General features: G+C 44.6%; 1 protein-coding gene across 3 annotated transcripts in view; it reads left to right on the forward strand.

The window, feature by feature from the left end:
- The window catches only part of LOC115458422 (SLAM family member 5-like), a 276,484-nt gene extending 263,390 nt beyond the window's left edge, over positions 1-13,094 (forward strand). The window contains exons 4-8 of one of the 3 annotated variants that reach the window (XM_030188376.1): positions 880-886; positions 3,803-3,942; positions 4,933-4,970; positions 11,389-11,481; positions 12,764-13,094. In XM_030188376.1, coding sequence (XP_030044236.1) covers positions 880-886; positions 3,803-3,942; positions 4,933-4,970; positions 11,389-11,481; positions 12,764-12,853 — 368 coding nt within the window. In that variant the 3' untranslated portion in view covers positions 12,854-13,094. The remainder of the gene's footprint in view (positions 1-879; positions 887-3,802; positions 3,943-4,932; positions 4,971-11,388; positions 11,482-12,763) is intronic. The other 2 variants (XM_030188375.1, XM_030188377.1) reach the window with 2 other exon arrangements.
- Positions 13,095-13,351: the final 257 nt, after the last annotated feature.

Genomic DNA, 13,351 nt, shown 5'->3' on the forward strand with positions numbered 1-13,351 from the left:
GGGGCTTCAATGACAGCTTCAGTAGTTGGAGAACAAAGCCAGTGCTGGGAAGACCTCTAAGGCTGGGCAGATTTGAATGATCTGGAGTGGGGCTTCAATGACAGCTTCAGTAGTTGGAGAACAAAGCCAGTGCTGGGAAGACCTCTAAGGCTGGGCAGATTTGAATGATCTGGAGTGGGGCTTCAATGACAGCTTCAGTAGTTGGAGAACAAAGCCAGTGCTGGGAAGACCTCTAAGGCTGGACAGATTTGAATGATCTGGAGTGGGGCTTCAATGACAGCTTCAGTAGTTGGAGAACAAAGCCAGTGCTGGGAAGACCTCTAAGGCTGGACAGATTTGAATGATCTGGAGTGGGGCTTCAATGACAGCTTCAGTAGTTGGAGAACAAAGCCAGTGCTGGGAAGACCTCTAAGGCTGGACAGATTTGAATGATCTGGAGTGGGGCTTCAATGATAGCTTTAGTAGTTGGGGAACAAAGCCAGTGCTGGGAAGACCTCTAAGGCTGGACAGATTTGAATGATCTGGAGTGGGGCTTCAATGACAGCTTCAGTAGTTGGAGAACAAAGCCAGTGCTGGGAAGACCTCTAAGGCTGGACAGATTTGAATGATCTGGAGTGGGGCTTCAATGACAGCTTCAGTAGTTGGAGAACAAAGCCAGTGCTGGGAAGACTTCTATGGTCTGTGCCCTGAAAATGGCAAAGACAAATCAAGATCAAGTATCACATCCTACCTTATGCTACGAGTTTATCTTGTTGGGCAGATTGGATGGACTGTACAGGTCTTTATCTACCACCATCTACTATGATACTATGAAAGAAACACCATTAAAACTAGAACAAGATAGAATAGGTTAGAAAGAGAGATAGAAACAGGAGATAGGTAAGACAGAGCTTAGACAAAGGCAAAAGAATGAGACACTATAGCATCCGCTACAACTAAGCATATTTTCTAAATATTAGTTCATAAAGACGGGTCTTAAGTAGTATTTTGCATTTGGAAAAAGAGTTGTATGTGATGTAGAAGGCGGGAAACTTCACAGAAGAAAGCACTTTGTCGTGTTGACTAAAGTTGAGCACTGGAAACTAAAAGAATGTAAAGACAACTGTCACGGAGTGAGCAAAGTGTTCTAGAAGGGTGAAGAAATATAAATAAGGATACCAGAATAAGTATTGCCGTACAGGAACAGACCAAAGGTCCATCAAGCCCAGCATCCTGTTGCCAACAGTGGCCAATCCAGGTCACAAATACCTGGCGAGATCCCAAAAAAGTACAAAACATTTTATGCTGCTTATCCCAGAAATAAGCAGTGGATTTTCCCCAAGTCCATTTTAATAATGGTCTATGGACTTATCCTTTAGGAAGCCGTCCAAACCTTTTTAAAACCCCGCTAAGCTAACTGCCTTTACCACATTCTCTGGCATTTTATGCTGCTTATCCTAGAAATAAGCAGTGGATTTTCCCCAAGTCCATTTTAATTATCTGAGAGCCAACCAAAAACATCATTCAAACACAGTTAGGCATTGGTAATGTCTTGATAAACAATCAGTATAGGAAATGAGAAACACATTGTTAACAAGTTGTATTTTTCTCTTTTGTGACCTGAATTTTTCTTCTCATTTAAGCCCTGGACCATTGGCTGCCCCAACCCAGCTTGATTTTTTCTACTTCTTTGTTTTAGAGCTTTCCCTTGTTTTAAAGTGACAGGCACCAAATTACAAATTCTCTTGTGACCAACTGGACTGTTCTCACCCCTATATAGATGCAAAGGGGCTACATATAGACCTCAATAGAACACTCCCAATTTATAGTCACCCTGCATATAAAAATCATCTGCAGTAATTTTGACCAGTTTTCTCTACTTTTGTTGATGTCTGTCATGAAACATATGACACTTGGTGTTGGTCAAAGTACTTAAGTAAAAATAAAAATAAATGTATATTGTAATATTTAAGTAAAAGTACAGTGAAAACCACATTCAAACATTTACTTAAGTTAAAGTAAAAAAAAGGTTATTATCTAATATTATTATTAGCATTTGTATAGCGCTACCAGACGCACGCAGCGCTGAACACCTGACACAGACCCTGCTTAATAGAGCTTACAATCTTTTTAGATACAGACAGACAAGACAATTAAGGGCAAGGGAAGTACTGGGTGAGAAAGGAACAAGGGGAGGGCAATTGAGTAGTAGCTAGGAGCTAAAAAGCAGCAGTGAAAAGGTCGGTTTTCAGCATAGATTTGAAAACAGGTAGAGATGGAGCTAGACGTATAGGTCCAGGAAGTCTATTCCAGGCATAAGGTGCTGCGAGAGAAAAGGAACGAAGCCTGGAGTTAGCAGTGGAGGAGAAGGGGGACGACAAGAGAGATTTGTCCAGTGAGCAGAGTTCACGGGGAGGAATGTAGGGAGAGATAAGAGTGGAGAGGTAATGGGGGGGCTGAAGAGCGGATGCATTTAAAGGTCAGTAAGAGAAGTTTAAACTGTATGCGGAAGCAGACGGGGAGCCAGTGAAGTGACTTGAGGAGTGGGCTATGTGGGTATAACAATTTTGGCAGAAAATAAGCCGTGCCGCAGAATTTTGGACAGATTGGAGAGGAGAGAAATGGCTGAGCAGAAAACCAGTGAGAAGTAAATTGCAATAGTTCAAGCGAGAGGCGACAAGGGTGTGGATAAGGGTTAATTCTTCCATGATCTTAGCAAACAATGGAATATTTGCTACAGGTTGATAATTTCCCATTTGTGCAGAATCTAAAGGGGGGGGGGGGTCTTTAAAATTGGTCTAAGCAAAGTATCCCCCAAACTAGCAAAAGAAAGAAGATGCTAATGCCCCAGTAGAAATCATTGGTGAGGCCCCAGTTGGAATACTGTATTTACGTCTGGTGGCCAAATCAAGATGAAGTAGTTCAGAGGAAGGTGGCCAAAACAGTAATATAATACTTTTTGAGTAAAAAATAAAAGTACCATAATTACAATGAATGCAACTATTGCTGAGCAGACTGGATGGACCATAAGGGCATTTATATGCCCTCATTAACTAAGCCCCCCCCCCCCCCCCCCCGTTCGCCAGCCTCTAGTGCAGCTTTGTAAAAGGGGGCCTGAGTTATTATGTAATCCGCTGAGAAATGCATAATTGGTGGAATATATATAGAAATACTTTTAAAACAAATAGGAGGAAATATTTTTTCACGCAATGAATAGTTCAGCTCTGGAACTTGTTGCCAGAGGATGTAGTAACAGCGATTAGCGTATCTGGGTTTAAAAAAGGTTTGCACACGTTTCTGGAGGAAAAGTCCGTAGTCTGCTATTGAGATGGATATGGGGAAGCCACTGCTTATCCCTGGGATCAGTAGCATTCACTGTTGTTTGGGATTCTAGAATCTTGTTCTTTAGAATTCCAGAACGTTGCTTCTACTTGGGTTTCTGCCAGGTACAATGTTGCTACTCTTTGAGATTCTGCATGGAATCTTCCTATTTTGGGGGATTCTGGAATCTTGTTACTCTTTGAAGTTCTGGAACGTTGCTACTATTTGGGTTTCTGCCAGTACTTGTGACCTGGGTTGGCCACTGTTGGAATCATACTGGGCTAGACGGACCATTGGTCTGACCCAGTATGGCTATTCTTATGTCCTTATATGTAAATAAGCAATTAAGTGCTGCATGCAAATGAAAATTCAATCACTTGATTATCTTTAAAGAAAGTCAAAAATAATTTGTCTTTGTTATCTGCTAAGGCAAGCATATCTTTTCTGTCACCTTTTCACTGTGTTGTTTCTATTGTGTTTAAATTCTGTAACTTTTTCTTTTAGAACATACAGGATCAACCAACGATACAAACCCTATTATTGCTGTCATTATTGTCATCTTTGTCATTCTTGTTGTTGCCGCAGTCCTCGCTGTATGGATCTATATGAAAATGAAAAGGAAAAAAAAGAAGCTGGAACCAGGTAAGCTGAGGGTCACCGAGATTTTTCTATAGAGTCAATCATAACTGAGCATAACAGGACAGTAACCTCATTCCCCAGTCAACCCCTCTAGAAGATTACGAAGTACACAGGGCAGTATTAGGGGAGTATTCTTTCTGTACACGGCCAATGAAATGTACGACCTGGGCTTTATTGAGCCAGCTGAACCAAAGAGTAGTTAAAAAATTTTAAACACAAAGGATTATTCCCCCACCTCCAGGGAGAAGGAGCATGGTTTAGAACACCATCAGGAAACACACAAACGGTGAAAGCCACCCAGGGGTGTGCTGGTAAATTTTTAACAACAGGCTCTTTCTCCGGAGGTAGCCAGCTCTGCAGTTGGAAGGGCCAGGGGTGGCCGGGGGAGGGGAAGCAACACTTACCTCTCTCTCCTCCCTCCCTTCGTGCAGGCACGCTAGGCAAACCTCTGGCAGCCACCACTCCCAACGTCTTGCTTTGAGCAGCATGCTGGAACTTCTCTCACATGCTGGAGAAGTCCCAGCCTGCTGCCCAGAGCTGGAAACAAGGAGCGGGGAGCAGCAGTATTTACTTGGCTGGCAGGGCTCAGCATCCTCACCAGCAAAGTAAAAGAGAATTCAGCAGGGGGCCCAAGCCCACATTTTGGGAGCCAGTTGTTAAAGCAGCCATGGAGGGCCTTACTTTAACAACCGGCTCCCAAAATTCTTAAAAACTTAACAACCGGCTCTTGCGAGCCTGTGAGAGCCTGCTCCAGCACACCACTGAAGCCACCTATTGTAAAACGCTATAAGCCTATACACCATGTGAGAGTGATATAAGATATAGAGTGATTAGTCAATCCTGGTTGTACTTCTATTCCATCTCCTACAAAACAGTAGAGTCAACAGGGGTAAAACCTGGACTGGCTTAGCCTGTCCCTGGTCACTTGGAGCCCCCTGGACCCTCCTTATTGAGTCCAGCTAACACATTGTTCCTGGTTTTGTTTTGCTACAGACATACAAACCGTTTATGCCCAGGTTACAAAACCAGAGGTAAGTCTGGAAACTGTGCTATTGGGAATAACCCTTTAACAGACAGAAAAATTACAGATGTATCATGAAACCATTCTCTTGTCAACATCTGGCACTTTTAAAGAAACATTCTCTTTAAAGGAAGACTTTTTTGAGGTTGTCCTGCACTTCTTAAATTAAGGGAAGCAGTAAACCCCTTGACAAAACTGAAGTAACACAAATTCAGCCTTTTGTGGGCCTCACAGTGTCATTCTCCGTAAGCCAAAAGATACATGGAGTGGAGGAGTGGCCTAGTGGTTAGGGTGGTGGACTTTGGTCCTGGGGAACTGAGTTCGATTCCCACTTCAGGCACAGGCAGCTCCTTGTGACTCTGGGCAAGTCACTTAACCCTCCATTGCCCCATGTAAGCCGCATTGAGCCTGCCATGAGTGGGAAATAAAATAGATACTATTGGAGATTCTACATGGAATGTTGCTATTCCACTAGCAACATTCCATGTAGAAGCCTGCGCGGCCACATTGGTGATCTGCAAGGGCCGACTAGGGTGATGGACTCTGGTCCTGGGGAACTGAGGAACTGAGTTTGATTCCCACTTCAGGCACAGGCAGCTCCTTGTGACTCTGGGCAAGTCACTTAACCCTCCATTGCCCCATGTAAGCCGCATTGAGCCTGCCATGAGTGGGAAAGCGTGGGGTACAAATGTAACAAAAATAAAATAGATACTATTGGAGATTCTACATGGAATGTTGCTACTATTGGAGATTCTACAAGGAATGTTGCTACTATTGGAGATTCTACATGGAATGTTGCTATTCCATTAGCAAAATTCCATGTAGAAGGCTGCGCAGGCTTCTGTTTCTGTGAGTCTGACGTCCTGCACGTACAGGACGTCAGACTCACAGAAGCAGAAGCCTGCGCGGCCACATTGGTGATCTGCAAGGGCCGACTTCTACATGGAATGTTGCTACTATTGGAGATTCTACATGGAATGTTGCTACTATCGGAGATTCTACATGGAATGTTGCTACTCTTGGAGATTCTACATGGAATGTTGCTATTCCATTAGCAACATTCCATGTAGAAGGGCTTCTGTTTCTGTGAGTCTGACGTCAGACTCACAGAAGCAGAAGCCTGCGCGGCCACCTTGCTGATCTGCAAGGGCCGACTTCTACATGGAAGGTTGCTTATGGAATAGCAACATTCCATGTAGAATCTCAAATAGTAGCAACAGTGGAGGAGTGGCCTAGTGGTTAGGGTGGTGGACTTTGGTCCTGGGGAACTGAGGAACAGCCTGGAGAATGTTTGTTCTGGTTTATCCCAGTCCTAACAGATTAGGAGGTGAGTCTGGAAGCGGGCACTTCCTATTAGGTGCTCCAATGCCACCTGGCATCCCAGATTCCATTACAGAGCTTAACCTGGCATTACAGTACCAAAATTTACACTCCCGAAGTCACACCATCCGTAGACCTGACATACTAGAGAGCACCTAAATGCAGCTGGGACCTGTGTAACTTACCGTATTCTGTAAGTTTCACAAAGATGTGGCATCCCCACCAATGCCGCTTCCATGCTCTACCCATGTGAATGCCACCTTTGCATGTATGTGCTGTGCCACTTGTGTGTTCCCTTACCAAATACTGCTTACAATACAATACAAATATTCTTATGTTCCGCAATAACCATCAAGTTCCAAGCGGATTACAATGCATAAGAATTCTGGACAGTTCCCAGAAGAATTACGGAAATGTATATAAAAACATAAAAGCAGACCTTAACCTAAAAGAAATTTCTTATATAAAACCGTTTCAGGAGGTTCCTATAAAAACTGTAATTAGTGGTTCTAACCTGCACTGGGAAAGCATTCTATATAAGTGCTGCTAAAAATGGAAAATTGGACGAAGATGATATAGAATGAATTCCCTTTGGAATTGGATTCTCTAGTAACAATTTCTTGATACCTCCACTCTGTGCAAATTAGGAAAACATATGAAATCCAACATATAAGGTGGCACATTACCATATAAAATATTTAAAATAATTATGCATAATTTAAACTGAATACGTGTGTCACGATAGTGACTATATTCCCTGTCGGACTTGCTTTGTGGTTCCTCCAGCCACGCCAAGTCTATGTGTAAATCCTGAAGCCTGGGTGAAAATCCTGAAATCCGTTCCAGTCCAGTCTAGTCCATTCCGGGATCCTGTTCCAGCCAAACCGTGCTCTGCTGTTGTTGCTGCCAAGCCACACCCTTACTGGTGACCTCATCTGCAGTGCCTTTATTCCCACCTGGGAACTTTCTAGTTTGCCTTTGCAACAGAGGTCGTCTGATGAGCTTCTCGTCGGTGAGTGTTGTTGCAGTGCTACCCTGTTACTTCTTATCCTGCCTTTGACCCTGCCTGTTTGCTGGAGTATTCTCTGTTTGCTGCCTGCCTTTGACCCTACTTGGTTCCTGGAGTATTCTACTGTTACTGCCTGCCTTTGTTCCTGTTTGTTTCCTGGGCTGTCTGTTTGCTGGCTGCCTGCTGGACCCTACAGTTCTGGTTTTCCCTTCTGTCCCATAGTCCTGCCGGCCGGCCGGCCGCACCCGGGGGCTCAACCCCTGGAGAACAGCGGCCAAGCGCAGGTGAAGTCTAGCTGTTCCTGCCCTGCCTGTTCCAGCCTGCTCTGTCTCAGCTGCAGCTCCAGTCCAGCGGTTCCAGTCCTGTTTTTTCCAGTCCATCTGAGTTCTGCCTTGTCTCTTGTTTGGGGTGGTTTTCCTGCCGCTGCCGCTCCTCGGCAGTGGCCCAAGCGCTCACGAATCCAGTTTCCCCCTGAAAGCCTGTCTCCACCAGCAACCAATGCAAATTCATTATTAATGGGGTAATTATGTGCAGAGACTATCATTCTAGCAGCTGAGTTTTATATTAACTGTAGTTTCCATAACAAAAACTTTGTGCCACCCAGATAATGTTGCAATAATCCAACTGTCCCAATATTAGCCTTTGAACCACCAATTTAAAAGTTGAGGGTTATAGCAAACCTCTAATTCTTCTTAACTTCTTTAACAATATAAAAGAAAAATAAAACTCTGCTTTACCAACATATTAACCTGTGTTTCCGTGGATAGGATATTAGACAAAGTAATTTCTAAAATCTTTAAACTGGATTCAAAAGCCAAATTTGGATTGCTCAGTTTTAAGATCTTGTCATTCCAGATATCTGATGTTTGTCCATTCAGCAAAACTTGGTTTTATCTGTATTTAACTTTAAATAACGTGGCCTAATCCATGCACTTATGTGCATAAGTGTGAACTTCACCGTGAAACTGCTGGTATTCTGTGCATTTATGCACTCAAAAGGTATGCAGTTACGGATGTCCAGATATAGACTTATCCCTCACCTGGGCTATAAGCACTTCCAGCCAGGTATAGTGGAGGTGAGTTTAAATTCCATATTGTGGTTACTCAGAAACCAGGTCAGTCGACAACCTGTGAAGGTTTGTTGTGATGCGACTACAGAGTGACTACCTGATTCCATGTCATAAGGAAATGGCAGGTCAGTCCTGGTTTTCCTATTCTTGTGTCAAAGTCATGTCACAGGTGAAAGTACGCATGCATTTCCCCCAGGTGGACTTTCCTGAATTGTATCATTTATTATTTACTAGTAAAAAAGGTCCGTTTCTGAGACCAATGAAACGAGTGCTAGCAAGGTTTTCATCGTAGTGTGAATGTTTGAGAGAGTGTGTATGAAAGTGACTGTGTGAGAGAGAGAGACAGAGTGAATGTGCGAGTGTGTGTGTTTGACATAGAGTGAGGCTGTCTGTGTGAGTGTGTGTGAGAATGAGTGTGTGTGTGTGTGTGTGAAAAAGAATGAGAGTGTGCGGCAGGGCCCCCCCCCCCTGTCTCCCGCCCCCGTCTTCTCTCTCCTCTTTTTCCTCCCCTCCCCCAGCTTCAGAGTCGTGGCCCCCATCTCTCCCTCCACCTTTCAGGGTCATGGCCCTCTCTCCCACTGCCTCGTTCAAGCTGCCTCCCTCCCTCCCAAGTTCTGGCTGGCTGGCTGGCTCCCTCCCTCCGATGTTCAGGCTGCCTGCCTGCCTCCCTCCCTCCCACATTCAGGCAGGTTCGCTCCCTCCCTCCCACGTTCATGCTGCTTTCCTCCTTCGCTTCCTCCCAAGTGTCAGTGCTCCACCCTCGTTGTCATCACGTTGTGATGCGAGGGTAGGGCAATGGTAGTCCTCCCTTTCTTGCTGCTCGTTCGCGTTCGCGATGCGTCTGACGTCCCTTTTTTTCACTTAGGAACGGGTGGGCGATGCTATTCGTTGAGTGTAAGTTCTCTGCCCTCAACATCATCATGTTGTGATGCGAGGGAGGGGCATACACTCATGGAGGAGCATCAATCTACACCGCCTCATTTTTAAAACGTTGGGAAAAGTGAGGCTTCAATAGAATGTTGGAGGTGCGTTTTATATAGAGAGATTTATCATTTATTAAAGCTTGATATACCACCAAGTCTACAGGGGGTCTAAGCAGTTTGCAAAACATATCCGATAAAGGCAAAGAACTTCAAAATCAACAGAAGAGCAGTAAATTTCAATCAAACAATGCACATCCCCTCACAAACATTCACAGGAGCCTTCACGGCACAGCCAACTTGCATCACTAAAACCCTTCATTAAAAAAATGAGTCTTTAACAAAATCTTAAATTTCTTCAGTTCTTCAGCTTTGAAAATTACCCCAGGAAAAGTAGGTGCTTCTATTTACACTGCTCTTTGCAGTGTCTCTGGGTAAAATTAGGCACAGACGTTCTCATTTACTACTACTACTACTATTTAGCATTTCTATAGCACTACAAGGCGTACGCAGTGCTGCACAAACATAGAAGAAAGACAGTCCCTGCTCAAAGAGCTTACAATCTAATAGACAAAAATAAAGTAATCAAATCAATTAATGTGTACAGGAAGGAGGAGAGGAGGGTAGGTGGAGGCGAGGGGTTACAAGTGGTTACGAGTCAAAAGCAATGTTAAAGAGGTGGGCTTTCAGTCTAGATTTAAAGGTGGCCAAGGATGGGGCAAGACGTAGGGGCTCAGGAAGTTTATTCCAGGCGTAGGGTGCAGAGAGACAGAAGGCGCGAAGTCTGGAGTTGGCAGTAGTGGAGAAGGGAACAGATAAGGAGGATTTATCCATGGAGCGGAGTGCACGGGAAGGGGTGTAGGGAAGGACGAGTGTGGAGAGACACTGGGGAGCAGCAGAGTGAGTACATTTATAGGTTAGTAGAAGAATTTTGAACAGGATGCGAAAACGGATAGGAAGCCAGTGAAGGGTCTTGAGGAGAGGGGTAGCATGAGTAAAGCGACCCTGGCGGAAGATGAGATGGGCAGCAGAGTTTTGAACCGACTGGAGAGGGGAGAGGTGACTAAGTGGGAGGCCAGCAAGAAGCAGATTGCAGTAGTCCAAACGAGAGGTGACAAGGGTGTGGATGAGGGTTTTGGTAGAGTGCTCGGAAAGAAAGGGGCGGATTTTACGGATGTTGTAAAGAAAGAAACGACAGGTCTTGGCGATCTGCTGGATATGAGCAGAGAAGGAGAGAGAAGAGTCAAAGATGACCCCAAGGTTTCGAGCTGAGGAGACAGGGACTCCTCCTCTACAGATGTGGAGGAGGGGTCTGTGTCCATACATATCCTGCCTTTGGGAACGCTTCTTCAAACAACTAAACTTAAATGTGTACAGGTGATGATTGCAAAGGTTCTGGCCAGGCAGTTCTGGAACTGGCTATTTCCGCATGTAAAGCGCTGCTTCACCCTTGGAGCTGCCTTTGAAAATTGACTTCTCTATTAGGGAAAACTCCCAGAATGCTTTGAACAGGCATTGAAAAACCAAGACTGACATATGTCCCTCAGAGAGCCTGGAATTGCCTCTAATTTATAGGGTAGGAAGCATCTCACATAGCACCAATCAACACATAATCACATATTGCGTAATAGACAGGCATCATCTCAAGTGACCCAGTTCCTGGAGCGAGTCCTGGATTTCAGATACTCCCCAGTCCTGATACATCCTAGTACTTTATAACCATTGAGGTTTCAGTAGGAAGGGCTACAAATCACACAATGCATTGGGAAGTATATTGGAAATCCAGGACTTGCCAAATGTGTGCCTACACGAACTAGGGCCTCTAGGTAGCTCTGACCACTCACAACACAGACACGGTACATCCATTGCCCAATCTCTCTCATGTTCATTTCATAGTAATATGTATCTGCTCTTCTGTTGATTAGTCTCTCTGCAAAGTCATTAATCAAGGTCAAGGCTGGTGTTGACATTCAGGGGCCCAGGGCAGAAACTTGGGGGACTCTTAGGACTACATTGAGGCAGGAGGGCCCACTACAACTGACCTGATTGCCCCTTTCCCACCTCTCACCCCTAATGTCAGCCCCAATAAAGCTTGTGTTTCTTTTTTAGGGTCCAACGGAGACAAACCCAATCCTGACAGAAGGCCCAGCTCCAGAAAACTTAAATGGAAAGACTATTTACAGCATTGTGAATTTTCCCAAGGCATGACAAATCCTTCCACACTGATTTACTGTGCATGCAGCTCTTTGAGCTGGCTTCTCCGTTATCTGTTTTCTTAACCACTGGCGTAACAACCCAACTCAGAAGCTGCTGCTGCTACTAACGATCTCTCCTCTCTTCTTCCTCTTTCTTTCTTCACTGACTGTCCAGGCCCGAACTAGGGAAGCGCCATTTAGAGTGCAAATAGGTGTATCCGATCCTGTACTAGCGAAAACGGATAGTGTTGTGAAACAATATGCTAGGAGGAAAAAACAGCTTCAAAACATAACCATTGGACAAGCTCCAAAACATGGCCACTGTGTCAGGTCTTTTGGTGTATTTTAATAAAATATTATATACAAGGATCACCGCGTCTCGCCCTTGTGTCTTTGGGAACAGCCTACCCACCCTACTCTTTGGTCTGTGTGGTTGTAGGGATAGAGCGTTCCGTCACACCTTATGGCTGACTCTCCTATATTTTAGACAGTGTCGGGCCAATTTGGGCACGGTTGGGGCTGGTTCCAAGACCTTGTTTTACAGAAGCAAATAGGTGCTATGTTGTTGCCCTTATAGAACAACAGTTCCAGTTACAAAATGACCACAATGAGTCAACTGTACCCGAGGGAGAGATAAAGCAACTTGCCTAAGCTCCCACGGTGAGATAAGTGGCAGAGGAGAGGATTTGAACAGAAGCACAGGGGAGATAGATACACTCACAGCTCATAGCAGAGACAGGACAGTAACTCTTCAGTTCTAATCTCAAACCACCAGGCCTCAACTCCTTCCTATGAGTTAAGAGCACCTAACTCTGAAGAACGTCAACATCCAGGGCAGCTATTCCTGTTTTCTCTGTACACTTTTCTGTAACTTGCAATGAAGTTACAGCTCTCTTGAAAAACTGTACAAAATCAGGTTTAAGAACCTAAGGGGTTAATATAATATTTTAATCAACTAGGAGGGGCTGGGATTAAGGCAGTCAGCTACAGTTTCCCTGGAGGTACTGCTTCAGTCATGTTAAATGGCTCCTGCTCTTTTTCAAACCTTGCTGTGCACTGACTAACCCACAAATCAAATCCATTCATTGCTGCAAAGTGACCCAGATCAGGGGGGAGGAGACTTGTGTACCAGACCTGGGATTTTTGATCTTTAGTCCATCCGGCATGTAGCAGGAAGTGGAGGTGTCAGAAAATCTCCAGGACTGACCCCAAGTCTCCCTCCTGAAACTGGGCCACCGGGACAGCGAGCATCTGAACTTAAAATATGTTTTTCTTTCCCCTCTTTACAGCGGCAAAACATTGAAACAGAAAAAAGCCTGTACGACACTGTGAAGCTGCCTGGCTCCCCTGCATCTGTGGCCTATGACAAAGTCATGTGACCACTGAAGGCCAAATTAACTGAGTTCACGTTAAATGAGCACAGAGATAATTTACAGTCTGCCCCATTCCAGGTGGATGAAGATAAAAATATCAAACCTTCTGGATGTGTGAGTGGTCCTGACTCATCAAGGATTAGATTATTAGACGGCAATTTTGAGTTATGAGCATGTCTCATCCTCTCATCCCAACACAGTGCCGACAACCCCACAATTATTAACACCCCAGAACATACCCTTCCTATTTCAGACAGCCTGAAAATCCTCGGCGTTACAATAGACCGCAACCTAAGTGGCATTCACAACAAAGAAAATGTTCCACTCAGTGTGGAAACTCAAACGCTTGAAACAATTCTTCCCGAGGGAAACATTTCGCAGCCTAATACAATCAATGGTACTAAGCCACATAGACTACTGCAACGAAATTTATGCAGGATGCAAAAAACAAACCTTAAAGAAACTCCAGACTGCTCAAAATATGGCAGCTAGGCAGATATGTGG

The sequence above is a fragment of the Microcaecilia unicolor genome, chromosome 14 (genome assembly GCF_901765095.1).
Source record: "Microcaecilia unicolor chromosome 14, aMicUni1.1, whole genome shotgun sequence".
Classification (NCBI taxonomy): Eukaryota; Metazoa; Chordata; class Amphibia; order Gymnophiona; family Siphonopidae; genus Microcaecilia; species Microcaecilia unicolor.